Source organism: Archocentrus centrarchus, chromosome 15 (assembly GCF_007364275.1).
Source record: "Archocentrus centrarchus isolate MPI-CPG fArcCen1 chromosome 15, fArcCen1, whole genome shotgun sequence".
Classification (NCBI taxonomy): Eukaryota; Metazoa; Chordata; class Actinopteri; order Cichliformes; family Cichlidae; genus Archocentrus; species Archocentrus centrarchus.
Window position 1 is genome coordinate 27,411,588 of NC_044360.1, and position 27,399 is coordinate 27,438,986.

Sequence of the window (27,399 nt, forward strand, 5' to 3'; positions counted from 1 at the left end):
GAGAGGCAGAATGAGTGTGTATACTTGCATGAAGATGCATGAACGTGTGCATGTACACCACACTGTGGAACTGTGTTTACACGGAGCTGATGAGGACGCTGTGTTTGGCCTCGGGACCTGTCTGATGTATGTTAATGTGCTTCGTTGTGTGTGTTTGTGTATAACAGGTAGCAGATGTTTTTGCTCGAGGGAGAAATGACTTCCTCTGTTATTGTCAAAGAACAACTGTTAGTGGGCCAAGTGTGGAGCTGGGAACCGTCACCGCTACTGAGGCCGGCTCTACCACCCCACTGACTTGAGTGGAAATGTGTAAAATTTTAAAGAAAAGCACATGAATGAAATATTTATTGATAAAAGACAATTATGGTAAAAACCCTCTTCATCTGCAGCTCTTTGAATGGCACCTGAATGGAGCATTAGCTGCACCAGCTTCTAATTTTCATCAGGTAACTCTTAGTGCTCACAGTGATGAATAGAAAGAACATTATTTATTCTTTTATTCTTTTTGTGCATTTTTTTTTTTCCATAAATTAAGTTGAAATCTGTGCTTGACTGGAATCTGGCTTTAGCTACGCTGCATACAGTTAAATCTAGTCCCAGCAGAAGGTGACAAAGTAAATTAATGTACATGTGACACAGCGTGCGAAAAGTCAAATACACACACCGAGAATTACAGCTGCGCACAGAAGCAGCAAAGCTGTGACGCAACCAGTAGATTCCAGTATGTCATGGCCGGGGAGGAAACGGGCGAGGACGGGCAAACACAAAGGACTCCAGAGGTAAACATAACTTAAAGGAGGTTTATTAAGGCTGGGAGGAGAATGAACACCAAAATCCTACGGAGGGGTGACGAAGGGAAAACACAGGGAACACTGGAACATGCGGGCACAAAACATCAACGACGCGACAAAGAACAGATAGAAACAGAGGGCTTAAATACACACTGGGTAATCAGGGCAAGAGAAAACAGCAGGGAACAACAGGTGAGGCAAATGAAACTAATTACACAGGGGAAGCAAAGCTAAACACAAAGCACAGGGAAACTAGACTGCCAAAATAACACAGGAAGTAACAAACCAAGGTACATGACGACTTAACATGGGGAACTGGCACACAGACTCAGGACAGAGACGCAGACCTTAAAATACAGGGGAAGACAGGGACAAAGGGAACAAGGATCAAAACGTGCTGGGAAGACAGACTCGGAAAACACGAACCAAACACAAAACGCTGGGCAAACAGCCCAGGACATGACACAGTAGTTCCAGTGTTTATCTTAACTTCACTTTCTGCAAATATCTTTCAAAACCATGTCCAAAAATAGTAGTTTATTGAACAGTTTCTGCATAAACTGCAAATAAACAGCTCACTAATTTGCCCCAGATCCTCGTCCAGTAAACCTCTCTGCTATGAGGGGGAAACCCCTTCTCAGCTTAGCCACATACGTCTGGGGTGCGACCTGACCAGTCAGCCAGCGAAATATGCAACTTGGTGGTGGCGACTTTTCCGTCTTTAGCCTGCAGCGATAACGCTGCGTGGATTGTGCCTGATCAGCGGTTTCTTGTAGGCCCAGTGGAGATTTTATCAGAAGTTTAAACATTTGTGAATGTGCGATAAATAACTATTTATCTACAGTCGTGGCCAAACGTTTTGAGAATGACACAAGTACTGGTTTTCACAAAGTTTGCTGCTTCAGTTTTTAATGATGGCAATTAGCAAATATTTCAGAAAATGAAACCTATTCTTGGACTTAAAGTGACTACAGGCAGACTAATGGCTGGCAACGCAAAGTGGGTGAGACGCGAGGGGAATTTATCTCAGCTTCCTGGCAACCAGTTAAAGCAACTACCAATGAGAGCACCTGGTACTGTTGATTGACACATGACCTGGTCGCAAATACATTAGAGGGTCTCCTAGAAAACCAACCAGCGTCAGCTTCAAAGCGATGCACGAGGAGTGATTTGCCTCCAGTGTGGACGCAGCTTTAGATTCTCTTAACTGGTGAGATTACAATGATTACAAAGAGCTGCCAGGATCGTTTTGGTTAGCAAGCTATCTCATTTACTCCCTTAAATAATAATAAATGTAAAATTGCATTTTTCATAAATGCGTGCTAACTGTTGGAGCAAAATGACTGTGCAGCTGTGTCAGCTTCCTGCATTTTGATGTCTCAGTTCCCTCAAAAGCATAGACAGAATATAAAGACGGATGTAGTTAATATAACGTCACCCACTGGATTGTTGACTCGGCATTTTCAAGACCCAACATTAGCATTTTGGCTGCTGCTGTGTTAGTTTTTCACGGGCAGAAGTCCCCATATTTGAAAGGGAGGTCAGAGTGCTAAATAGGTAACAGTCTAGATTAACCAGCTGCATCCTGCTGCCTCGTGCTCAGTAACAGATTAAATTACTGGTTCATTCACCAAATCTGAAGCAAAAACTTCTCGAATGGTCTGAAGCACTAAGAAGGCATCAAAACGTGCTATCAGCACAAATGCATATTCACTTCCACGTGCATTATAATTATTGCAACATATCTTAAAGTAGCCTAACAGTAATATCAGTGTCTGTATATAGTCAACAACTGGGTGTTAAATAAAACAAAGAACAATTCAACAGTATTTCAGCAATGTTATATTACTATTTTTTACAGTGAACTGGAGGGTACTGTAATTATAAAATGATAATGAAATGTTTTTTTCTCATTTCAAGCAAAATAAGGTTTGCATTAAAAAAATAGAAAAATAAAGTTTTCTTCGAATAAAGCTTCATTTAAAATAATGAAAAGGTTTCGTTTGAGCTTCCCTCTTTTCTCCTTTTTCCTTAAGTTTCACATGGAAACCCTCTCAGTGTTAACCCTTCTGTTCTCCCCATCTGGATGAGTCACATGGGATGAGTTACACAACACGCAATTGGTCTGTGTGTTTCCTGTGGACATACACTGACTACCGTGAAGACAAAGGAAAAGTTGCACAGAGTAAAATAGAAGCAGTCTGTCAAAATCTGGTAAGAAGTCTGGATCGGGGCCACGGTCTGCCTAATGATCCGGGATTTATAGCACTGATATTTGAACACGGGAGTCTGAGGGATTTGTTTTTGGAGCCAGCCAGTGGCAACTGGAGAAACTGCGGTTTCTGGCATTTTGTATTTGTTTTGTTTTTTTTCCCAGGAGGAAAAGCTTATTTGACTAAAAGATACATGCCACAGTCTGCTCTCAGTTTATAGTTAGGATGTTGATATTAACATATCAAAGTAACATGATCAAGCAAGATCAAATTAAGAGATCAGAAATGGGCCTTTTTCACACATGCACTGCAAGCCCTCAGCTTTTCTAGATATACCCCAACATATCTGTGTGTGTGAAAATGTACCCGGTCTCTCCGCATGTCAGGACTGAGGCAGAATTTTCCTGCTGTGTGCTACATGTAAAAAAAAAAAGGACAGCTTCAGCGTCCTGGCCTGGTTCTCCCAACGGCGTCTGGACTTGGTGTGTAAAAGCTGCTTTGGACTTGGTCAGCCTCATTAACTGGTTGAACTCGAGGCAGCGCTGTCCTCTGCGTGGCCTGGGTAAGACCCTTCTCTGTGATAAAACATCTCTGAGAAACGCTGGAATCACTTCAGTCACCCCGTCTCGCCCCAAACCTCTGTTGATACAGTCTGAACCAAGCTTAACAAGCCCACCGGACAGACCGGCACTAACCCAGTCCGACACTGGACTCCGCTCTCGACACGCGCCAGCAGCAGCCCTGGCCCACAGTGCCGGGTACAGGCCAGACATATAAAGCTGCGGCCTGTGGTGGTTTGAGAAGGGCCAACTCGACAGATGTAATCCTTTGTGTATTTTCACAACAGAGGCTAAATGAGACTGAGTAGGCTCTTGAATTTGGAGTATCGTCGTATCCTTGTCTCTGGCAGCAGTTGCGTTGGTGTAGCTTTCCTCAGCGCATTCTTCTTTGCTGTCTTCAAATAATTTTCTTCTGGCCTGCTGACTGCTGCCTGTAGCCAGTGATCTGCTGGGCTTTCTGAGAAAATCCTCTGGGCTGAACCAGAGAAAGAATGTGTGGGCCTGAGTACACAGCCAGCATGCTTTTAAAATGCCAGGAGATATATCTGCCCCAGTGGGAATCCCAGGTGTTCTCACAGTGGTGTCAGACATTTTATGCTATTTGAACAATTTATAGGTTCCAACTGGGCAAAATGGACAACTGCCCAAAAACACTTAGTCTACATAACATTTGATTTATTGCACATTTCTGACAGTGGCAAATTTAATCTACGGTAGGTTTAAGTCCTGAATTACATTAGTTGATACTGAATCCATGTGTCAACACACACGAACCCTCAGGAGTTTGTGTGTTGATTACTTGAACTCTTGCCATGGCAAGGCATCAATCGGTCCACAATTCACAAGAGTCACTTCTCAGTAGAGCTTCTATCAGCCGCTCCCTTATTCACAAGGTGTCGTCATAAAGGATGGATCCTCACACATTTTTATGCCAGATTCCCTTCCTGACATGACACGACACACAGTGATCACCTAGTGGGTCTTCACCCAAAATGTGCATGACGTCAGTGGCATTTTATGGCCACCAACCTGTGAATTGTGATGGCTTGTGACCCAGATGAGTTCCTGTTATTGATGTTGACATTTTAGTCGGCTTCATTGTTTTATTTTGTTTACTCAAGAACCCAGAAAGCAGCAAATATTAATCCAGAGTTTGGGACATTTTCATTTGAGTTCAAAATTGTGCCCATTAGCTCTGGGCCTGCAAGCCTGCATGACTGAAAAAATTAATGACAAAAGGTGGACTTGAAGAAAGTCTTTTTGTCTGGGGCCTCTTAAATAAAAAGGTCTGTTATGCAGTGTGGTTACAGGCAAAGATTAGGCAAGCGGTAACACAACTTTAGGTGTGCTTATTCTGTGCAGAGGATTCTTCTTTAGTGCTTAAACAGCTTCCTGTTACCTGGTATATGAACGCTACCCGAGCCACCTTCTGTCCTCCCATTGCATCATTTAATATCGTCAATGTTCACATTTATCTAGTACTGGTTCGAAAGTACTTGTAATCTGTATTTAGTTTCATCAAACATTTGTCTGCAAACCCCTTAATTAGGAAATTTGTGTTCCCGTCATGATTCATCAGGATGTCCTGCCTTAGTGTTGTCTCCAGCATCTGGAAAATTTCACTCGCAAACTTCTTATATTTACAGCTACAATTTCAATTCAGTCATTTTAAGTTGATCAGTTTTTCCCACGTATTGTTTCAGCGTGATCGAAAGCTGTTCATTTGATATTTGTTATAAGGACATTAAAAAAAACAGGGCTTAATTATATTTTCTCTTCTGTTATGTACAAAGTAAACTCAGCCCTTCATTGTTACTGCTCTTTTTGGAGCTCACGCTTTACTGCTGCAGGATACTTGAGCAGCAGTGATGATAGGGGACAGTTGAGTGTCAGTCTTTCACACATACACACCTCCTATGCTGCTAGTACCAATATATATACCCGCCTCTGGACATAATAAAAAAAAATAAACCGCTCCTTCGGGGCTAGCTGAGATGCTCTGTAATAACTCTAACAGCAGTGTAGTCATGCAGGTCTTGTTTATACCACACAGATATGCACATAGTGCACTTATGAGCTTTGTTTATGCAAAAATATGGCTGCACAGGGCGAAAGAATGTTTGTGTTTTTTATATTTAGCTCATCTTTATTGGGATCTCTTTTTGTCTAATTGGGCGCGTCCACACTCTGCCCAGCCTCTATCTGCTTTTATGTGAATGCCGATTTATGTGTTTCTTTGTGGATGTGTTTTACTAGACGGAGCACTGGATTGCTGTGCAATTATTTGCACTTGCTATGTGTGCGTCTGTGCGTGTGCGTGTGTGCGCATGTGCTTGCAACAACATGTGGTCAGTCTGTGGTTGCGGCAGTGGGAGGGACAGCAGAGCAGGCTGATAACAGAGTCTGAAGGGACCTCACATGCACCACCACTATTTTTACCAGACCCAAAACTGGAGTAAGGCTTGTTGCAACACACACACACACAAAAAGGACACACACACAAGCAGTTAAACGACTTCTTAGAGAACAGGGCATACAATTTTCATATTTAGCAGGTTTTTTTGTTCTGTTTGTAGCACATTTAAACACTGTGTCAGGTACTGGGTGCTGGTATTACCCCTATTTTTCAATGATATAGTCAGTGGGAAATATCCAAGGTCTTACACACAACTTAAAGTTTATATATATATATATATATATATATATATATATATATATATATATATATATATATAAAATATTCTTAAAATTATTCAGTTGATGCAAAAGTCCATCCATTTTGTTTTGAACTGCTTATCCAGTTCAGGGTCAGGAGCAGAGTGGGGGTTGAGCTGGTGCCTCTCCCAGCTGTCACAGGGCAAGAGAAACACCCTGGACAGGTCGCCTGTCCGTCACAGGACTAAAGCATTGATTATACTTTTTGCATCCTTGAGTCCACTCCGCTCAGGTCCAAGTGATGTCAATTTCGTCATCAGACGGTGAGCGGGAGGGTCTGTGCGAATGTCCACGTGCCTGCGTGTGTTTTGTGACCAAATGGAGTCCTCTGCAGAGAATCTGCACCACAATGCACAAACTATGCATGCTCCCCAGTCAGCAGACTAAAGAGAAGTGTAGCAGGAATGACTTATCTGCCAGTGTCCGCAACGAGTATAATCATGGCTTAAGACAGAGCGAGAGACAACCATTCACTCTCACATTCACACCAGTGGATTATTTAATCTGACATGGATGCCTTTGGACTGTGGGAGGAAGCTGGAGTACCCGGAGAGAAACCCACATCGGCACAGGGAGAACATGCAGACCCACAACTAAGTCAAAAACTGGTCGGCCTGGTATAACCTAACATTTACTTTCCACATTAATAGCTAACATAGGGCGGTAAACCAGCTAGCTGTAACTACAGACAGTATAAAAGATGGATGTAGACATCAGCCATTGGTTTCTGAAAACAAGATTAGTGTTTTCACCATCGCCATCTCGGTTTAAAAAATGAAAAAAAAAACGGATGTGGCAAGGAAGGGCGGGTCTGACTGTGAAACTGCTCGCTCATTGGCTCAGCTCTTGTCAGTCACAAACTCAGCAGGAAAGTGTTGCAGAGGTCAAGACAAGCAGCCATTTTCCCACAGACTTCTATAGGACCGGATGTCTTTTTTGCAACCACAGCTCTCACCATCTTCAGATAAAACGCAGGTTTAAAACACTCCAAACTAGCTTCATTTTTCCAGCCAGGAAGGACGTGTGTGTGCTGTGCTGTCTGTGGCTGCGACTTTCAGCTCTTTTTGTTGCTGCAGCGTTCAGCTCTTTGACATTTGCTGCTTCATCACATCCAAGTTAACTTTGACGTCATTGTATACAGTGTATACACTCTTAGTTGTTTTAAAAGATTTGTGGAATCCAGGATATACAAAAGTGCAAGCTCCTTTAAGCACTTTATATACAGTACACTATACAGTACCATACAGTACACAGAGCTGATGTTCTTTGTTTTCACATTAAAACCGGTTTAGTTGATGATAATTTTCTTACAAATGTGGAAGTAGTAGCAAGAAAGCAGGAAATCCACATTTAGACATTCAAGGAAAAAAAAAAATTCTGAAAAAATAAGCCTGCAGAAGGTCTCTGTGCTGCACTCTTATCGTCTCCCATTCATTTACGCTTGATCCGGTCCCAGCATCTCCTCCCACATGGGGTGTAGTTCTGGTCTTTGGGAGGAGGAATTCTATAAATATTTCGGTTTTCTCCGTGCCGGGCTGGATTGAGCCGGTTGAGTCTCCCATGCAGGGACTTCCCAACCCGGTGGATGAGGTGTAACTGTGGAGTGCAGCAAGAGAGGGAGAAAAGAGAGAGCACTCTGCCATGGACACTGGAACCAGTGCTGGAACTGGTGATGCTGCTTAAGCAAACTTTTAATGAGCAGATGTGTGCCTCCCAGTGTGTCGTCCTAATTTCCTGACTGGATGTAACAGACCGCAAAGCATATCAGCCGCCTTCTGGAGTACTTTTTTTGAACTGCAAGTTTTTAACAAAGTAAAGTTTAAGTTTAAATGTTTAACCACCCTTATATCAGTATACCACTCAAGGCCACATTTGACTTTTTCTTAAAATGAAACCCACAACCTTTCTTTAGAACTCAGCTATTTTGTAATATCCTGTGTGGCTGTGCACCAGAAAGTTTTAAAAGCCAAACACTTGCTGAATTTTCTAGATTAACCCCACCACCACCACCAGAATAGATTTGACATTTCATCATCCATTCAGGTAGACAAGATTATTTTAGTCTGGCATCTTTGCTTTGAGCAAACTAGGTGATGGGTTTCTGTTACAATAATTTCCTTTGGTAAATATCATTTGTACCTAACTTGTTGGAATTGGCACTGAAACTGAAGACATATTCTTGTATATGTCAGTCACTTGATAATAGGAAATGAATACGCTCTGGGAATATTTTCAGAGACTGCTTCACGTGCGACTTATTCTCCAGAGCCAGTGAAATCACTTGGAAATGTTCAATATTTGGTTTGGGAATCGTCTCCAATGCTGGCTCGCCGTAGGTGGAAAAGCCCTGAGAGAGTTGACAGTGAGAGGAAGAAGGACCTGGAGGTGTGGAAGCTGTTTGTGTGAGCCAGTGGGTGTTGCCTGGGCGTGGAGACTGCAGGAGATGAGATGGGGCAGGCCAGAGCTCAGTGGCCAGGCTTGGTGCTACGTGGTCGGCCTGGTTTTCCCCACGTTGCCTTCCCTGCATAGCGTAATGAATGGCTTCCTACTGGTCTGTGGCCGTGGCCCCAGCTTAAAGAGTATACTTACCAAGGCCCAGAATACACACCCCAGTCAGCCAGCCAGCCAGCCAGCCTGTGTCCTGGCCTCTGAATACTCCCAACCACCAGTCCACCTGCTGCAGACTGGCTCAGTCTCTCATTGGCAAATCAGCCAAAGTGAAAAGAATGATTTAATCTTCACTGGGAAACTTCTTGTTTTCCAGTCCAGAGACCAGAGGTCACGTGCCAGGAAGGACGCTCCTCCAGAGTAAGCAGCATGTTGACCTGTTAAAGGATTCTTTGGATCTTTACTGGAGAAGTAGCAACATCAAAAGGGACAACGCTGACCATCTTCTTGTCATTTAGGTTGAGCAACTAGTGGTTGGTGGAATTGCTGTGCACGATTAACATGTTCACATCCCTGGCTGGTTGACTCAGGCCCCGTTTACACGACAGTGTTTCCAGTGGAAACTGTGTCGTTTTGATGCGTTTCGGCCTCCCATTTACATGAGAATGGAGTGAAAGCAATACTTTTTTGAAAACTGCCTCCAGAGTGGAGCGTTTCTGAAACGCTCCGGCCTCCATCTCCGTTTAAAAGGACGAATACGATGCTTTTTGGAAACCATAGTGCGCATGTGCGAGTGCCCCCGTTTCCAAAAAGCATCGTAGTCATCTGTTTACATGGAGATGGAGGCCGGAGCGTTTCCTCCAGAGAATTTGTTTGTGTTATCTTGCAATGACTGATGATGCAAGACTGATTTGTGAATACAAAACTAGACAGTTTATACACAATACACTTCATTTATACTTCGTTTATGAAGGAAGTGAAAGCCTGCCTGGTTTTGTCTCACCACTGAGTGCTTTCTTATGCATCAGCACCAGATTGTGGTTATCTATCTCACCCTTTATTCCAACATTTAGAAGCTCAGTCTCCCACCAAATGCAGTCGGATAGCAAACAGTAATTTCATGATCCACAGCATAGTGGTTTTGATGCTTCATTTAATAACACATGAAGCAGAGGCATTTGTGTCATTGTTGTCCTCTGAACTCATTAAGACTAGATGCAACATGTTTGCTTTTGCAGTATCTCTTTAGGGTGTGATTTCACTGTGTGCTTCATCCTTTAGAGCCTGAGGCAAATCAAGCTTATTTTCACTGGTAGCATATCATGCTAGTGGCAACGTCCAGGGCTGACAAATGAAGCCAACACCAAATGTCAACAACTGTTCCTCTAGGGACCCATTGAGCCTCTTTTCCAAAAGCGAATCAATCCCCAAAGATGAGACCGAACTTTATAGCTTTAAAAAGCGTGTTTATAGCCTGGTACCAAAAACAGTTTTGGCCTCAGTCGATAGCCCCCCCTCCCCCCCAATAGCAGCTGTAAAGTGGGGGAACTTTTTATAACTCATCCATCTGGATGAGTTATCTTAGAAGTCTGTTTGACCCTCAGATCCTGTGATCTATGACCTTGGAAAACACTTTTCTGATGACTTTATGTTTCAAGTCTTATTGAACACAGCATGATGTTCAGTTTGAAAGTTATGGTGCCCATTAGTATTCAGAAGGACGATAAAGAAGCGTATGCTTTGGGGCGGGCTTATCTTGTGATTGACCATGAGCACAGTGTTTCAGTCAGAACCACTGCATGTTCATGATGTCTGCTTTCAAAAAGCTAAGATGGTGATAGTGCATATACTCAGGTTGGGGCTTCAGAAACAGGACTTTGCAACACAGTGGGGAGAGCACAGTGGCTGTGTCCATCTTTTTATACAGTCTGTCTGAGGAGCATGGAAACAAAAAGCAGAGAATTTACTGCTCTGCATCGTAGCTTGTGATTCGGTAGGTACAGTCTGCATATATCAGCCTTCATGTCAGCTTTATTAGAGCCATGCTACACAATGTAGATTACAAAAAAAAAACAAAACAAAGGAACTTCCAGAAATCTCAGTTGCAGGCACTTTTATACTTATACATTTTACACTCATATGCTGTTCAGGGCAAAAGATGTTGGAGCCTTTCCCAGAATCTATTATACAACTGAGCATCAGTATATATCACACTGTCAAGCTGTAAAGACGGGTGGAGTTCAGTTTCTGGTTCACTCTACTGTTGGGCTGTTCCACTTCCAGTTTCCTGGATGATTCTCTTTGACTCTGACTCATGCATAAAGTAATACATACTAGTCCTGTGTTTTTGAATCCGTGTGTGTGTGTGTGTGTGTGTGTGTGTGTGTGTGTGTTGGTCTGCAGGTGCTGTTTCTGCTGCGCTCCTACCAGACTGACTCACATAGACCCCTGCCAGCAGGAAGTGGCATTGACGAGGCTCTCTGTCAGCGCATGTGGCTCGCTTCTCGGTAATCCTAAACACACACACACACACACACACACACACAAAACACAGACACGCACGCACAGATAAGCATCCATCCCTCTCTTCAACTGCCTCACCAGAAGAATAGCTCCTTGTCTCACCGTACATCCCCTCCCTGGCCCGTGTCCGCTTCGTGTCCTGCCCAGGCTTCCATTTCAAAGAGACCGCCTGCTGACCCGTCTGTATGCAGCCCTCCCTTCCTTCTACCTCTTGCCCTCCCACTAAAAATCCAGGCCTCAAGTTGGGGCACAGTTACCCGGCACCTTGCCCCCCACCGCCCAACTCCTCCTCCTCTGCCTGAGGTCAGATTTAGGTCTCCTGTGCACAGGCCCTACAGCAGATAACACAGGTTAGCAACACTAGCCCTACTAGCTCCGCTTGGTTACACTGATGAGACTTTATTAAGATGACGAGGTGAATTCTTGCTCACTAGAGCGCACCTAGCGTCTGTCTGTTTGATCACCCAGCGCCGGATCTAAGGACATCACAGGTCAGAGTATCTTTGTTTTTGGGAAAAGAAAGCCTTCCTAACTCATCCAGAACACCACTAATTTGAAGCAGCCGCCTTCCAAAAAGGACGGAATGCATTGTTCGTCTGGTCTGAGTCAGTGTTGGTTTTTGGCCTCACACCGATCCTCGTGTTGTGTCATTTTGGACTTTCTCTGGCTCCACGAGGGTGTCAGCGCTGAAACGATGACACTGGCTTTGTGAAGAAGAAGAAGAAGAAGAAGAAGAAACAGCCTTTATTGTCCCACAGAGGGGAAATTTGGGTGTAACAGCAGCCGCAGTTATTATAAATATAAATAAAGATATAATAATTCACACTATTAAGAAAAGAATATATATAAAATCAACAAACAATATTAACCTTAATACTACTACTAATAATAATAACACTATATACAATGTACATGATGTGCCTGTGTGTTGAACCTTAACAGGCCGGACTATTTACAGTATATTATATATTATCCTACATTGTGTAGGCTATTGTGGTTTTTGTTGGGAGCAGTGATGGTTATAAAGTCTTACAGCTGCTGGGAGGAAGGATCTGCGGTAACGCTCCTTTGTGCATTTAGGATGCAGCAGTCTGTCACTGAAGGAGCTCTCCAGTTCAGCAACAGTTTCATGCATGGGATGGGAGACCTTGTCCATCAGTGATGTTATTTTGGTCAGAGTCCTTCTGTCTCCCACCACTTGCACTGAGTCGAGAGGACATCCTAGGACAGAGCTGGCTTTCCTGATGAGCTTGTCTATCCTCTTCCTCTCAGCTGTAGACAAGCTGCTGCTCCAACATACTGCTGCATAGAAGATGGCTGATGCCACCACAGAGTCATAGAAGGTCTTCAGGAGTGTCCCCTGCACTCCAAAAGACCTCAGCCTTCTCAGCAGGTAGAGTCTGCTCTGACCCTTCCTGTAGAGCGCATCAGTGTTATGAGTCCAGTCCAGTTTATTGTTTAGGTGAACACCCAGGTACTTATAAGAGTCCACTATCTCAATGTCCACTCCCTGGATGTTCACCGGTGTCCGTGTGGTGGGTCTGCGCCTGCGGAAATCCACCACCAGCTCCTTGGTTTTAGCGGCGTTGATCAGGAGGTGGTTCCGCTGGCACCAGTCCACAAAGTCCTGAGTCCACTGTCTGTACTCTGAGTCATCCTCACCTGTGATGAGGCCAACTATGGCAGAGTCGTCAGAGAACTTCTGCAGATGGCAGCGTGGGGAGTTGATGGAGAAGTCTGCAGTGTAGAGGGTGAAGAGGAACGGTGCCAGCACAGTTCCCTGTGGGGCCCCCGTACTGCAGACCAGCCTGTCAGAGACACAGCCCTGTGTCCTCACGTACTGTGGGCGGTCAGTGAGGTAGTCCAGTATCCACTCGGAGATGTGGTGGTCCACTCCTGACAGTTCCAGCTTGTCTCTCAGAAGTCCTGGCTGGATGGTGTTAAAAGCACTGGAGAAATCAAAGAACATGATCCTCACAGTGCTTCCAGGCTTCTCCAGGTGGGTCAGAGCTCGGTGCAGGAGGTAGATGATGGTGTCATCCACCCCGATGCCAGGCCGGTAGGCGAACTGCAGCGGGTCCAACGAAGACGACACCATGAGGCGTAGATGGTTGAGGACCAGCCTCTCGAGGGTCTTCATTAGATGCGATGTCAGGGCTACCGGCCTGTAGCTGCTAAGATCCTTTGGATGTTTGGTCTTTGGTACCGGTACCACACAGGAGGTCTTCCACAGTTGTGGTACTTTCCCCAGCTTCAAGCTCAGGTTGAACATGTATCCCATGATGCCACACAGCTGATCTGCGCAGCACCTCAGGAGCCTGGAGCTGATGCCGTCTGGACCAGCAGCCTTTCGCACCTTGATCTTACGTAGCTCCTTCCTCACATGATGAGTTGAGAGGGACAAGATGGAGGTGGGGGATGGGGGTTGTGAGATGGAGTCCTCAGAAGTGAAGGGGGTGGGTGATGGCTGAGAGCTGAGAGGTGTGAGGTCCCAAGAAGAAGAAAGGTTGGCAGTCATTAAAGATGGTGGGGCTGACAGCAGGGGGGACTGGGCTGGGGGAGGGGTGGGTGGCTGGTCAAACCTGTTAAAGAACCCACTCTAAGTCTCCCACAACCCTAGGGCTTGGTTTGTGGCCTGAAATTGAGTTCAAACTCCTCCAAACCCCACTGATGTTGCTCTGCTGTAGCTGGTCCTCCATCTTCTTCCTGTAGATGTTTTTTCCATCCCTGATTTTCCTTCTCAGATCCTTCTGCACGGCTCTCAGCTCCTCCTTATTTCCTGATCTAAAGGCTCTCTTCTTCTCCTTCAGGAGAGCCTTTATTTCAGAGTTGATCCAGGGTTTGTTGTTTGAAAAACACCGTACCCTCCTGGTGGGCACAGTGTTTTCCACGCAGAAATTGATGTAATCAGTGATGCAGTCCGTGATGCTGTCGATGTCCTCCCCATGAGGGGCACAAAGCTCTTCCCACACAGTGGAGCTAAAGCAGTCTCTCAGAGCTTCTTCAGTCTCCTCAGACCATTTCTTCACTGTGTGTGTCACAACTGGTTCTCTGTGTACCAAGGGTTTGTACGCAGGCTGGAGATGAACCAGGTTGTGATCTGAGCCCCCCAGGGGAGGCAGAGGTGATGAGCTGTATGCCTCCTTGATGTTGGCATACAGTAGATCCAGTGTGTTGGTATTCCTGGTGTGGCAGGTGACATACTGGGTGAAGGTGGGGAGAGTGGAGGACAGGGAGACGTGGTTAAAGTCCCCTGAGATCAGAAAGAGGGCCTGTGGGTGCTGTGTTTGGAGTCTGCTGGTAGTAGCATGGAGGACATCGCAGGCTGCAGCAGCGTTAGCAGAGGGCGGCACATACACAGTTATCACAATAACATGTGAAAACTCCCGAGGAAGATAGTGCGGTCTCATACCAACAGCGAGCAGTTCAATGTCCTTACTGCAGAGCGTCTCTTTGATGGTTAGATGTCTGGAGTTGCACCATCTATCGTTTACAAACACAGCCAGACCCCCGCCCCTCTTCTTACCACTCTCCTTGGTTCTGTCGGCACGTTCTGAAGGCCCAGCATCAGCCTGTTAGGGCCTTCTCCAGTGTATAGTTTGGATTGTGTACTAATATTTCAACTCCTTACAATGTGTTTTATGATGTTACCTCACATTCCGACACACATAAAAACACACAGCCTTCTTCACAGGACTCATTCTTGCCCAAACTCACACACAAGCACACACACTTCCCCTGCCATCTTTCCCATGCTCCATCTCGGGTATTGTGGATGTATGCGTGTGTGAAGCATGCAGACTGGTGATGTGGGGGCATGTGCGTGTTATTAATATCTGAGTGATGAAAACATGACGTCAAGCTTGCACACTGTCTCTGTTGTTCCCTCGCGCACACACTTGTGGTCTCTCCCAGCGCTGTGGTCACAATCTTGATGGAACGCACACACTTGGCAGCGGCCACACAGGGAGATATAGAATTATGTCAGCGTTCACAAATAATATAACAGCAGCAAGAGCTTTACAGTGTAGACCACTGTGCAGGGCAGGTTGAACTAGTTATCGAGTGTTTTTATGAATGAGAAGGAAAATAACAAGAAGTCGTTCGTGTTTTGAAGCCTTCAGTAAATGAATCCAGTTTAGGATGACAGAGCTGGGGGCAACTCATATGATGCTCGCCTATTCTCAGCCATCAGGATTCATCAAAAAAGAAAACACACATCAATGTCCCATTCATCATCTTATCCCGTGAGCTGCTGACCTAGTAATAACAGTAACTTTTTGTCTGTGTTAGCACACTTAAGTGGCTTATGTATCATCCCGTGAAAATGTTAATTTCTGTTTTGCTTCTTGTATTGCTGAATTGTGTTTTGCCTTGTTTTGAATCAGAAAGCTTCACACAGAGATCGTTACATTTTTAAAACAGCTTTTCCACAAAAACCTTGGTCATAATTTGAGAACGATGTGACCTGGGATGTTCAAATTCACACCATAGATGTATCTAGTAAAAATCTCGGACGAGTTAGAATCTCCGCAACCTTGACCTGATGGTAAAGGTCAGAGGTCAAGTTTTCTGAAAATCTTTTGAGTGCAATAACTCGATAATGATGTCCTCTAGGATTTTCAGATTCATCACACAGAGCAGGAGAAATGCTTCATTTAAGTTTCATATGTTAAATAAATGGTGGCTGCAGCTCAGGAGGTAGATGTGTCTGTAGGTTCTCAGTCATCCAGGTCATAGCAGTCTTTGGAGCTTGAAAAAAAACTGGTGAAAAGGCAGAGAACTGAAGAAGCCTTTCGGATGAGAAGTGAAACGTGTTCAAGAAACTCAGGAGGGTAGAGCAGGTCACCTACTAATCGGGAGGTTGGTGGTTCAATCTCTGGCTGCTTCAGTCTGCGTGCTCTCCGATGCAACTGTCGGAGTATGAATGTGTGTGAATGTTAGATAGAAAGCACTTAGGCGTAGAAATAAGTGCTTGTATGAATGTGTGTGAATGGGTGAATGAGGCATGTTGTATTAAGTGTTCTGAGTGCTCACAGTAGAATAGAAAAGTGCTATATAAGAACTAGGGATGGCACGATACCACTTTTTTATGTCCGATACCGATATTTTAAATTTGGCTATCGCCGATACCGATACAAATCCGATCTTTTTTGTATTATTATTTTTAAAAATTGTTTTTAAATGCCTGGATCAATTTTAGGTAAGTCAACAGTCTCTCACACAACAAAATCAAAATCTTTTAGTTGTCCCACATACAAGACTAAGGACCGGGGGGCAGAGCTTTTCAGGCAGTGGCACCAAAGCTCTGGAACTGTTTACCACTCCATCTCCATTTAGCTGACTCTGTGGAGTCTTTTAAAAAACAGCTGAAAACTTTTCTGTTTAACCAGACTTTCTGTTGACTTTATTTTTATTCTTTTTCTTTTAATATGGTAATGTTACATTTTAACATGGTGTTTTATCTGTTTTTTGGGGGGGTTTTGGACATTGTGTTTTAATTATTGTACAGCACTTTGTGACTTTTTGTCTGTGTAAAGCACTATATAATTAAACTTTACTTACTTACAACAATCGCTCTATCACCTGAATCCTGTTGCTCCTATGTGAGAAGGTGATGCATTGGCTTATGGTAGGTTGCAAATTTCATTAGGGCTGCAACTATTGATTATTTTAGCAATCGAGTATTTTATTGATTATTCCATCGATTACCCGAGTAACTGGATAAGAAATACTTTTTTCGTATTAACAGTTCATCTGCATATTTTAACTTCCATACTGCAGTTTTTCCCTGTGTGAAACAGGGTGGATGGAGCAGCTACAAAGTTCTCTTTTCTTCAATTACTGATCAGGTGGTTGATGAAGGACCTCCAGCAGTTTCACAGTAAAGGTTTAATGGAGGTTACAGGGAGAAAAGCTTCATTTGGACACTAGAAAAACATTTAGTCCACTCCATCTGAGCTCACCGGCTCCGCCTCTTTGCTTGTGCAGACAGACTGCACGTAAATCAGCTGACTGCTGCTGTTGCGTCATCAGTGTTTATGTTGAAAAACTAGGGGCTGCATGAGCGCAATCTTGTAATACTTTATAAGCATTCTCCTAAATACGTTTCTACTGCAGGTCTATATTTAGTCACTAATCAGGGATTAAAGTATAAAAAATATTTTGACGGAGAAGAGGTCCTTCCGGTACCGGACGGTCACCAGTGCTAATAGCTGCGCTCGCTAGCTGTATGTCCGGGAGCTGAAGTACAGAAAGAAATAACAGCTGATTCTCAGCACAGCGAGCACAACACACAAACACGCAGAGAGCGGTGGAGGCGTGGAAAAACATGTCAGCGATGATCCACTCAGTGTCAAAGGGAATCCGTCGCAGCGACGGAGAACTTCATAGAATCTGAGGGTTTTTTCTAACTCATGATCCACTCCATTCCAGTAGGTGGCGGTAATGCAGCTCTAAGCTGGTTTGTTCAACCGCAGACAAGAAGAAGAAGACGACCGAAAACTGCAATGCAGCTAATGTGGGTCGGCTCAGATTGCATTTTTTATTACTGTGAATGCTGCAAAGCATTCACAGTATTGTTCTTGTACTCCGAAAACCTTCGGTCACTAAAAACTTGAGCGGCGTTTGGGCTACGGACACCGTTCTGGTGTCAAAACGTTCGGCCTGTTCTGGAGATGTGTGCTATTACTTTTCTTTTTTGTAACCTTTATACTTTTTAAGATATTGAACTTTTTATAATCTTCATTTTTGCCATTCAAAATGAATGGGGAAGTTTCAAATCCTTTTCAAATCCTCTCCTGCTTTCAAATCTAATAACTTCAGCATACTTTCAGCTAGAGACACCATTTAAGATTTAAAATAAACCCAAGCCTTCCAGCTATTCAGCTATTACTTTTTGTGTTAATATCTTTTATGGTTTTTGAACAGTTACAGTTTAAGTTTAAGAAGGTTTTTTGCTCTTTTCAGCGTTTATAATGGGTGTGTATTGGGCCGTCTAGAGTGCGCATTCCAACCGTTAGAGTGGGAGACTTCAAATTCTTCAGCTGAAAAATTTCTCTCTAAACTGCTGCTGTGTCCACACTCTTCGCGCTACAGCCATCATTTTGTGATCAAAACGTAGAGCCGCTTCTCTACTTTAAACAATGTGTCTCTCAGCCCTGAGAAATGTAAACTTTTTAAACTGTGAGGCTTCAAGCAGAGGGAGCACCCTCCAACTCCTCCATTAGCCTCCATAGTAATTTTTGGGAGGTGGTGTTCTCAAAACCAGAAAAGAGCCCTTTTTTAAACTGCTCCCATGACCACATCTTTAAACACAGGAAAATAAAAATTACACCACTGTTTAGAGCAGGTTCTTGTGACGCTCACAGTTTGAAAATAATTTTGATAGGAGCTACGGTTTTTGATTTAGAAGCAGTTGTTCGGGAGGTGCTCCAAGACAAATTCAACAGGGCTTTGCAGCAAAGTGTCTGCACTTACACAGGTGTTTCGAGTTGGCAGAATTAAGTGTGTAGCAGCATTCTGTCATTTGTCTTCTGCATGCACGTGGTTCAAAGTTGGGCTGCTGGTTTTGCTTTAATAACTCCAGCACCGTTCATGGTACAGAAACCGTTCTGGTATCAAAACGTTCAGCTTCTTCTACAGAATACTGCTATTACATTCAAATGACTGAGAAAACCTTCGAATAATCTTCAAATCCATTCCTACTTTCAAGTCTAATAACTTAAGCATACTTTAAGCTAGAGACACCATTTAAGCTTTAAAACAAAGCCAAGCCTTTCAGCTGTTCAGCTGTTTAACAGCTGTTCAGCAGTTTAACATTTCTTGGCGTTTCAGCTGATATCTTTCAGCATGCAGCATTCACAGTGCATTTTCTTCAGGAAATGCTTTTTCTAGTTGCTTTCCGATATCCGATCCAGTAATTTAGGCCAGTATCGGACCCGATACTGAATATCGGATTGGCGCATCCCTAATAAGAACCACTCCATATACCATTCTGTACATGCAGATTTTACAACTATGCTAGCACTGATTTTCATTTTACAGTGTGTACACAACCTTGAATAATCTTGAATGTAAATTGGTTGTAAATTGTGGCTGTCTAATGGCAGCTTATCTCGCCTTTTTAAACCCACAGTTGCCAAACTATTTTTTGCTGTGGTGATCAAAACTTATTAAAAGTCATGTATACACTTTTGATGATAGCTTATTAACCCTGGCCATTTCTCAATACACAAGTTTGCACGGGAGTCCAGACCTCCCGAGGACGCAGCACGATCATGCTACACTCGATAACATTACAGCTGAGCTCAGTTCCAGTGGTTTTTACCGCCTTCTTAATTTCACTCTGATTAATATTTACAGTGGAAGTTGCCCACGGACGGAATGCATTGTTCGTCTGGTCTGAGTCAGTGTTTTTGTGTCATTTTGGACGTTCTCTGGCTCCACGAGGGTGTCAGCGCTGAAACGATGACACTGGCTTTGTGAAGGAGTTCTTTAAAAAATACATTATCTAAAAAAGTGTTTTAAGCACTTTGGCAAAATACTTGGCTATAAAAAGACCATCAGTGTGAAATAATTTGGAAAGATTGGGCTAATTATTAGCTAATGATTCACAAATACAGTACCTGCCAGCTGCTCCCCAGTCTTTCTTTAGTAACTTAGTATGTTTTTGTCTGCTTTCTTGTAAAGTACCAACTAAGTCCTATCAAAATGTGTGAGAGCCTTATGTCCATAATTATCCTTTGCTGTCACAGAGCTGCTCAGTTTGGTCTGCAGATGCTGCACATGCTGTGATCTTTAACCACAGCCTAATCCAGGAGCGTTTGGCTGCTTCCAGAATCTGAACAGCAGAAAAAAGCACTTAGATAACTACCACTGCTTCCCATCTCTCTACTATTTACAATGTACAAAATTACCAGTTTATTAGGAACACCTAGCTCACACTGATGCAGTGCTGTAAATCGTCCATTCGTGGAGTTTTGAATGTTCACTTTTCCTGAAACCTCGTTCACAGAGGCGCTGACTCAGCTGTGTGGTTGTTTTAGCTCCTTGTTTTCGTTGCTGTGATTTCCTTTATCTGGTGTATTTTTATACGTTTAGCTAATATGACTCATGAACTCGAGATCTCGGGGTGTGTTTTGTCTTTAGCTTATCTTTTAATTTTATGGTATTTTGTGTATTTTTATGTTATATTTATGTGGCAGGTTTGTTAGTTTGCTCATCTAAAATGAAAGCTTAAATCTTGGACACACTACAAACTCAATGTAAACACTTTGTGTTGCATGCATTCGTCTATGAAATAAACTCGATCTCAAAACATATCGTGGTTGTTAAAGGTGGGAATAAGGGCAACTTAAGTTAAACTGATTTTTATCTACAGTACCTTCTGGTTAGGAGATCTTACAGTACTGCGTAAGTGCAGCATGAGCCATGGAGACCACACTCAGAGAACATGAAGATTCTCACAAGCAATAAATTCACTGAGTTACCCATGCCCATTGCCCTAATTCAGCAGTTTGTGGTGAGACATCAGCCGGTTTGTGAAGAAAATCTTCGTCTGTGATCTTAATGGAAAGCAGATGATCAGTGACTGGAGGCAGCGGTGTTATCTCTCTAAATCGATAAGCGGTTTAAAAACATTTAAGCAGCCTCCTTAATAAAAGAGATCCTTCATTATTAAAAGTTCTTAAGCACAAACTGTGTTTTTTCCCAGCATATCCAAATGTTTCTACAGCTTTTCTGAGGTTAAACCGATTTTAGTCAATTTTCTGCGCTAGATCAAAGACGGGCTCATGTTTCTCTCTCCTCAGACAGAATAGCTGTGTGGTGACCAGAGGAGCCTTTCTGGATGTGTTGGTGTGCCTGTGTGGGCCTAAGATCAGCATTCTGGAAGGTGAGTAGTAATTGTGGGATCGCTACTTTTCACCAAAGTTTTAATGAAGACCTGCAGAAATATGCTCTGCATATTTCTGCAGGTCCTGTCCACTACCCACAACCACGTGGTGACACAGACACAGTGACGTGTAAAAGTTCTGTCCAAATGTGCTCGTTTTAGGTACTGTGAGTAAGCGAGTAAAATATGGGCTGATTGAATCCAGTTTTTCCTCTATCGGTGAAGTGTTCACCATGCCACTGGCTAAATCATGACCCCCATGCTGAATAGTTGGAGAGGGTTTCTATTCATGGGATTCTAAAACCATTTTACACCAAACATACAATTGTTCAACTGTTCGTTAATGTACGTATCTAATCAGCCAATCACATGACAGCAGCACAGTACATTTAAGTATGTAGGCAAGGTCAGGATGACCTGCTGAAGTTCAAACTGAGCATCAGAATGGGGAAGAAAGGTGATTTAAGTGACTTTGAACGTGGCGTGGTTGTTGGTGCCAGACCAGCTGGTCTGGTTATTTCAGGAACTGCTGATCTACTGGGACTTTCCCCCACAGTCATCTCTGGGGATTAAAGAGGATGGAAAAGAGAAAATATCCAGTTAGCAGCAGTTCTCTGGGTGAAAGTGCCTTGTTGATGTCAGAGGTCACAGGAGAATGGCCTTTGTGCTTTGAGCTGACAGGAAGGCAACAGCAACTCAAATAACCACTTGTTGCAACCAAGGTATGAAGAAGAGTGTTGCTGAATGCACAACATGTCGAACCCTGAAGCAAATGGGCTACAGCAGCAGAACACCACACCAAGTGCCACTCCTGTCAGCTAAGAACAGGAAACTGAAGCTACAATTCACATGGGCTCACCTAAATTGGACCTGAAAAACCTGGTCTGATGAGTCTTGATTTCTGGTGTTATATTCAGGTGGTAGAGTTAGCATTTTGCGTAAACATCATGAAAGCGTAGATCTATCCTGCCTTGTATCAATGGTTCAGGTTGCTGCTGCTGGTGCAATGGTGTGGGAGATGTATTCTTGGTACACTCTGGACCCATTAGTACCACTTGAGCATCATTTGAATGACAGCCTACCTGAGCATTGTTGCTGACCCTGTCCATCTCTTTATGACCACAGTGTACCAGTCTTCTTATGCAAACTCCACACAGGAAGGCCTCGGCCAAGGTGGATTTGAACCTAGGACCTTCTTGCTGTGAGGCAGCAGTGCTAACCACCACGCTGCCCTTTTGTATCACCTTGTCCCTAAAGAGGACTGTGAATAGGCTATAGCCCTGACAAACTCGTTAAGCTCTGACACTCCTGGAAAAGTTACCTTATCTTAGAGCTCAAAGCTATTTCACATGAGGCTCCTTTACTTTTATTCACTCTAAAATTGTGCAAAATAAAACATACCACCCTTTCATAAAATGCTGAAAATAATTCATCTTTAACTTCATGCCTTTTGGATATCTGCTACTTTTCTGTGTACTTGAAGAGTTCACAACAGATTTAATAGAAGTTGAGTTTTTAAATTTGTGTTGTAGTGACTCTCACTTAAAATCACAGCAGAAATCAAGGTGCTGAACTTTTAGCATCTAAAGACAGATATTCCTTCAGCATAATCTATTTCTCTATTGTCCTGTTGTTTCAAATGCTCTGTGTGCCAATGATTAAACTACGGAAACAAATCCCCACTTTAACAACCTTAATTGAATTGATCTAGTAGCGCCCCGTTTACACAAGAACGTTTTCAGTGGAAACAGTATTGTTTTACCGTTTTCGTTTACGAAAAGTGACGCGTTCAGATGGAAATGGTTCAAAAACGATCCCCGTTTACATGGAAACTCAAGACGTTGAAAGCGCTGCAGTTCCCATTGCCAGGCCACAAGTTGGCGGTGTGGATGTATAGTCGCAACCATTGCGCCATTACCCCCATTTTCAAAAAGTAGCATTTTTGCCCGTTTACATGGAAATGGAGATCGGAGTGTTTTGAAAATGCTCCACTCTGGAGCCCGTTTTCAAAACGTATCGTTTTCATGCCGTTCTTGTGTAAACGAGAGGCCGAAACGCATCAAAACTTTACCGTTTTCATCTGAAAGCATTCTTGTGTAAATTAAATGAGGTCTTCATATTTGGCCTACCTGTTCACCAAGTTTCATAAACTTTCCATTGTAGTTACAAATAGTCAAATATCATTCAAAAAACTTTTTTCACTGCCAGTCTGTACATTCTAGTTCTATAAAATGAGTATTTGAGGTTTGCTGCTTGTCACACTGTTGCCTGACATTTCACCAGCTCAGTAAGCAGCAACTGTGTTCAGTCCATTTGCTTTGAGTTTGACTTTGGAACTTTCATCATCTGAATGGACAACCGTGCAGCTTTTGTTAGCGAGGCTGTGCACTGCTGCGCTCTCCATTTAGACTTATCGCTGACAGGAGTCAGCTTCATGTATCGGGTAGTTCAGAGAAGCCCCCTGGTGGGTGGGTGTTAGTGTGTGTGTGTGTGTGTGTGTGTGTGTGTGTGTGTGTGTGTGTGTGTACGTACGTGTGTGCGGTCATGTGCACATGCATGCAGACCTGTGGGGGTCTCCACAGTGGAGGAATGTGAAACCAAAGGCGGGCGATCTCTGACAGATGGTGGGGTTGTGCCTATGACCCAGTTTATGGAGGAGCACTGTACAGAGAGGAACGAGGGAAAGGGGAGGAGGGCACTTGTTTTCAGTGGGCCATGTGCTGAACACATGTTGGTCCTGACAGTGGAAATACCGAGGATTTCTCCAAACAAGCCTGTAGATTGGCCTGACTTGGCTCTCCTCCTTACATAACTAAATAAGCAGCCTCTAGCTTACACACCTCTAATGCCTCGATTATTATCATAAGTCTGTCTTTGGCTTCACCTTCTCCGGTGGTGGTTGAGCCACCATCGGAGAAGGTGGTCTTTTTATTTCTTCTTTTTTTTTTCCTGCTCCCTGCCTCTAATCACTCGCCCTGTTCCTGTTGTGTAATTGCACTTCTCGAATCGGATTTTGAATTAAAAAGCCACAGGTTGTGGAAGTTCATTTGAAAGCAGGAGGCTCTTAAGAGTGCCTGCACCAGGGGAAAAGAAGGTGAACAATTCCCTTTTTCAATATTAACACCCACCCACCCCTGCAAAAAACTGGCTCCCAGCATTAAGTAGGAACTTTGCGTTTACCAGCCAATTCCTTCCAGCTCTGAACACGGGTCTTTGTTCCTGAGTGTGTATATGTAAGTGCACACACACTTCTCTGCCCTGGCTCTTTGATCCATGCTGACTCATAAAAAAACCCTCTGTCCATTGCTTCATCTCCACCTCTGCCAGTCTGCTGTTTCTTTGCTTTCCAGCCATGCCAGTAAAATAAGCTGAAAGGTTTGGCTAGAGAGAGAGAGGGGAGGGTGAGCAAAAGAAGCCTGACACTAACAGAGGGTAACATCAAACAAAAATGAGCATGTTTCCATTCGTGTGCTTTCTGATGATGATGATGATGATGGTAAAACAGCCACTGTTGCTCTGACTTGAGGCAGGATCCTGGAGTTGGCCTTAATTTGTTCTGTTCTGGTAAATTGCAACAAATACTTTAATTGTTTTCAACCCCATTAGTACTCATGCTGTATGCAGACATGAGGTTCCTTTGAGTTTTCTAGTTTGTTAAGATAAAAAGAGGAAAAAATAGACTCATCGATTAGTCAAAAAGTAAGAAAACAGCCCAAATTGAGCACAGTTTTATAGACAGGGTTAAAGATTGTCCATATAAATGTTGCATGTTTAGTTAAGAGTGGCAGAAATGAGCTTACTCCGAAGGGTGGCTGGCCTCTCCCTTAGAGATAGGGTGAGGAGTGCAGCCATTCAGGAGGGACTCAAAGTAAAGCCATTGCTCCTCCACATCGAAAGGAGCTAGTTGAGATGGTTCGGGCATCTGACTAGGAGCGTCGTCACCCCGCCAGGCGGCTGAGCGGACGGCCAACTTTCAACTTTGTGAACATGATACCTCGAGATTGATGTCATTTAGGACTTTCAAATTAATACCAGAAATGCATCTACTAAAAATCTCGCATGAGTTCAAATCTCGGTGGCCCTTATCTGAAGGTCAAGGTCAGAGGTTAAGTTTTCGGAAAATCTTGTGAATGCAGTAACCCAAGAAAGATGTGACCTAGGATATTCAAATTGATGCCATAGATGCATCTACTGATACTCTCAGACGATTAAGTTCTTACCATAATAATGCCAATCACAGAAAGTGACAGTGCTCTCAGTGGTTTATATTTATTATGGTTTTAGAATTTCTTATTCCTGGTTCTTACTTACATGACAAGTCACTAAAGTTCATATGCACGCCATTAAAATCTACTGAGACCCAGTAATTATGCGTCCTAGAACTTGTGCTTCCAGGGAATTTGTGCTACCTAAAGACTCTACTGCCAGCAGGCTGAGGGATAGCACTTTCTTGAAGTGGTATTAAACAATAGTTCTCCAGGCTTTCTGAAGGTCTTCCCAGAGCCCGGACCTGAACATTATTGAAGCAGTGTGGGATCATCTTGATAGAAAATCGAACAAAAGGCAGCCAACAATCAAAAGCTTGCCTAAGAGAGTTCAGACTATGTTGAAGAATAAAGGTGGGCATACCAAATATTAACTTTCTGCCTCATATACTGTATATCCATGTGTGTTTGGATGTTTCAATAAATTACTGCACTTATTTCCCATTTTCATAGCAAAATATAAAGAATTTAGTCAACTAGCACACATCCTTACTACTACACTGACTGCAGTACTCATTGCTGTTTCTTTGGTTGGTGCAGTTGTTGTTTTGTGCAAAAATGCATTCCTGACTTTAGCTCAAAACTGTGGAGTTTAGAGTTTGGCTACTAGCAGTGTTCCTAAGCATTGAGGACTCTATGAAGCACAGTAAGCAAGCAAAGAACTTGGTGTTTAAACTGTTTAAATCAGCTGTGCAGATGTTCTGTGAGGAAGGAAAAGTTTAAAATGTAAGAGACAATCAGTGTGTTTCAGTCAGAAACACCGAGTCTAAATAGAAATGTTTGTTTTCAAGAAAACTCCTGGTGCAGCTTTGAGCTAATGAAGCTTCATCAGTGTGAGTGTGGGGGGCAAGCAAATGATTATCTTCATCCTGGTCTTTCCAGACTGTTGGCTAATTGCATTTTTCTTCTGAATGCAACCAGCCGAACACATCCCAAATCTGGAAAAAATGAAGGGACCTACCAATAAGATAGTAACTTTACAAAGTACCCATTTTTCAGAATTAGACAGCTGCAGATTATGGATATCCTGCAGTGCCGTTACAAAGGGATCTCTTCCCAGTCATTATGGAGAAGAGGAATCATTATAGCATCCTGTCACACTTGGTGTACATGTTTTACATGTGTGGTGTGTGAGTCTTGTATTAAAAAGAAAAAAAAATCCAAACTCATCCTTGAAGTTTATTCTTAGCGCTTCCAAAAAAACACGTTGTCATAATTAGGCTTCCAGAAGGTTTAGCACATCTGATTGATGTTCATCTGTGACAGCTTGGTAAGCCATGTGGCTCCATATTTGGATACTTGCACTCATTTAGCTTTACGATGTTCTTTTTTTTTCTGGGGAATTGGGCACCATCTGAAATCTAGTGTCAAGAGAAGAACTTCTTGTTTGTCCTCCTCCTTCATAATATAACAACAAGGTTATCAACTAGTGCTCTACAAGATTCGGGGAACGAAGATTGAGCATTTTAAACCTGTCAGATGAACACACTAAATATTTAAACAGTGGTTGTTTCATCCTGTGGATGGACTAGCACCACCACTGTGGACTGTAGCTGGCGGCTATAGTTCTTGTTTTGTTCACTGAGCTCCGCGTAGCAGCATGTGAACCAATTATCCACCTCCTGCAGTTTTTGGTCAAAGTACACCCCCCCCCCAGCAGAAGATGGACTACTGACTCCAGCTGCATTCAAGACAGTGAAGTTAGGAAAATTCCGAATAAGCAGCCGAATGATCTCCAGGATCACGACAACAGTGACCTGGGATGCATTCGGTGTCCTCTGCCTTTTAATACAGGCATGGTTTATATACGTGTTACTGCTGATTGGGTAACATTTCTGACCCACCCACCAAATGAGAGAAAGTGTACCTGGTTCATTATGGATGAACCTGTCTAGAACAGGTAACCATTATTTACCACCTGTGGGGAAGAAGAAACTCACAAGATAGTTAACTTATGTTAATTTAATAATAAATCCTTTGATAAGGGTCACTAGTTGTGCCTTAATGTTTTAATAAAATATTTGCATTTGGCTCTAGTGTACTAATTAT

General features: G+C 43.3%; 1 protein-coding gene across 3 annotated transcripts in view; it reads left to right on the plus strand.

The window, feature by feature from the left end:
- thada (THADA armadillo repeat containing) overlaps positions 1-27,399 on the plus strand; it is a 143,449-nt gene that overhangs the window by 86,240 nt on the left and 29,810 nt on the right. For all 3 annotated transcript variants that reach the window (XM_030747775.1, XM_030747774.1, XM_030747776.1), the window contains 2 exons: positions 11,071-11,174; positions 21,003-21,085. In XM_030747775.1, coding sequence (XP_030603635.1) covers positions 11,071-11,174; positions 21,003-21,085 — 187 coding nt within the window. The remainder of the gene's footprint in view (positions 1-11,070; positions 11,175-21,002; positions 21,086-27,399) is intronic.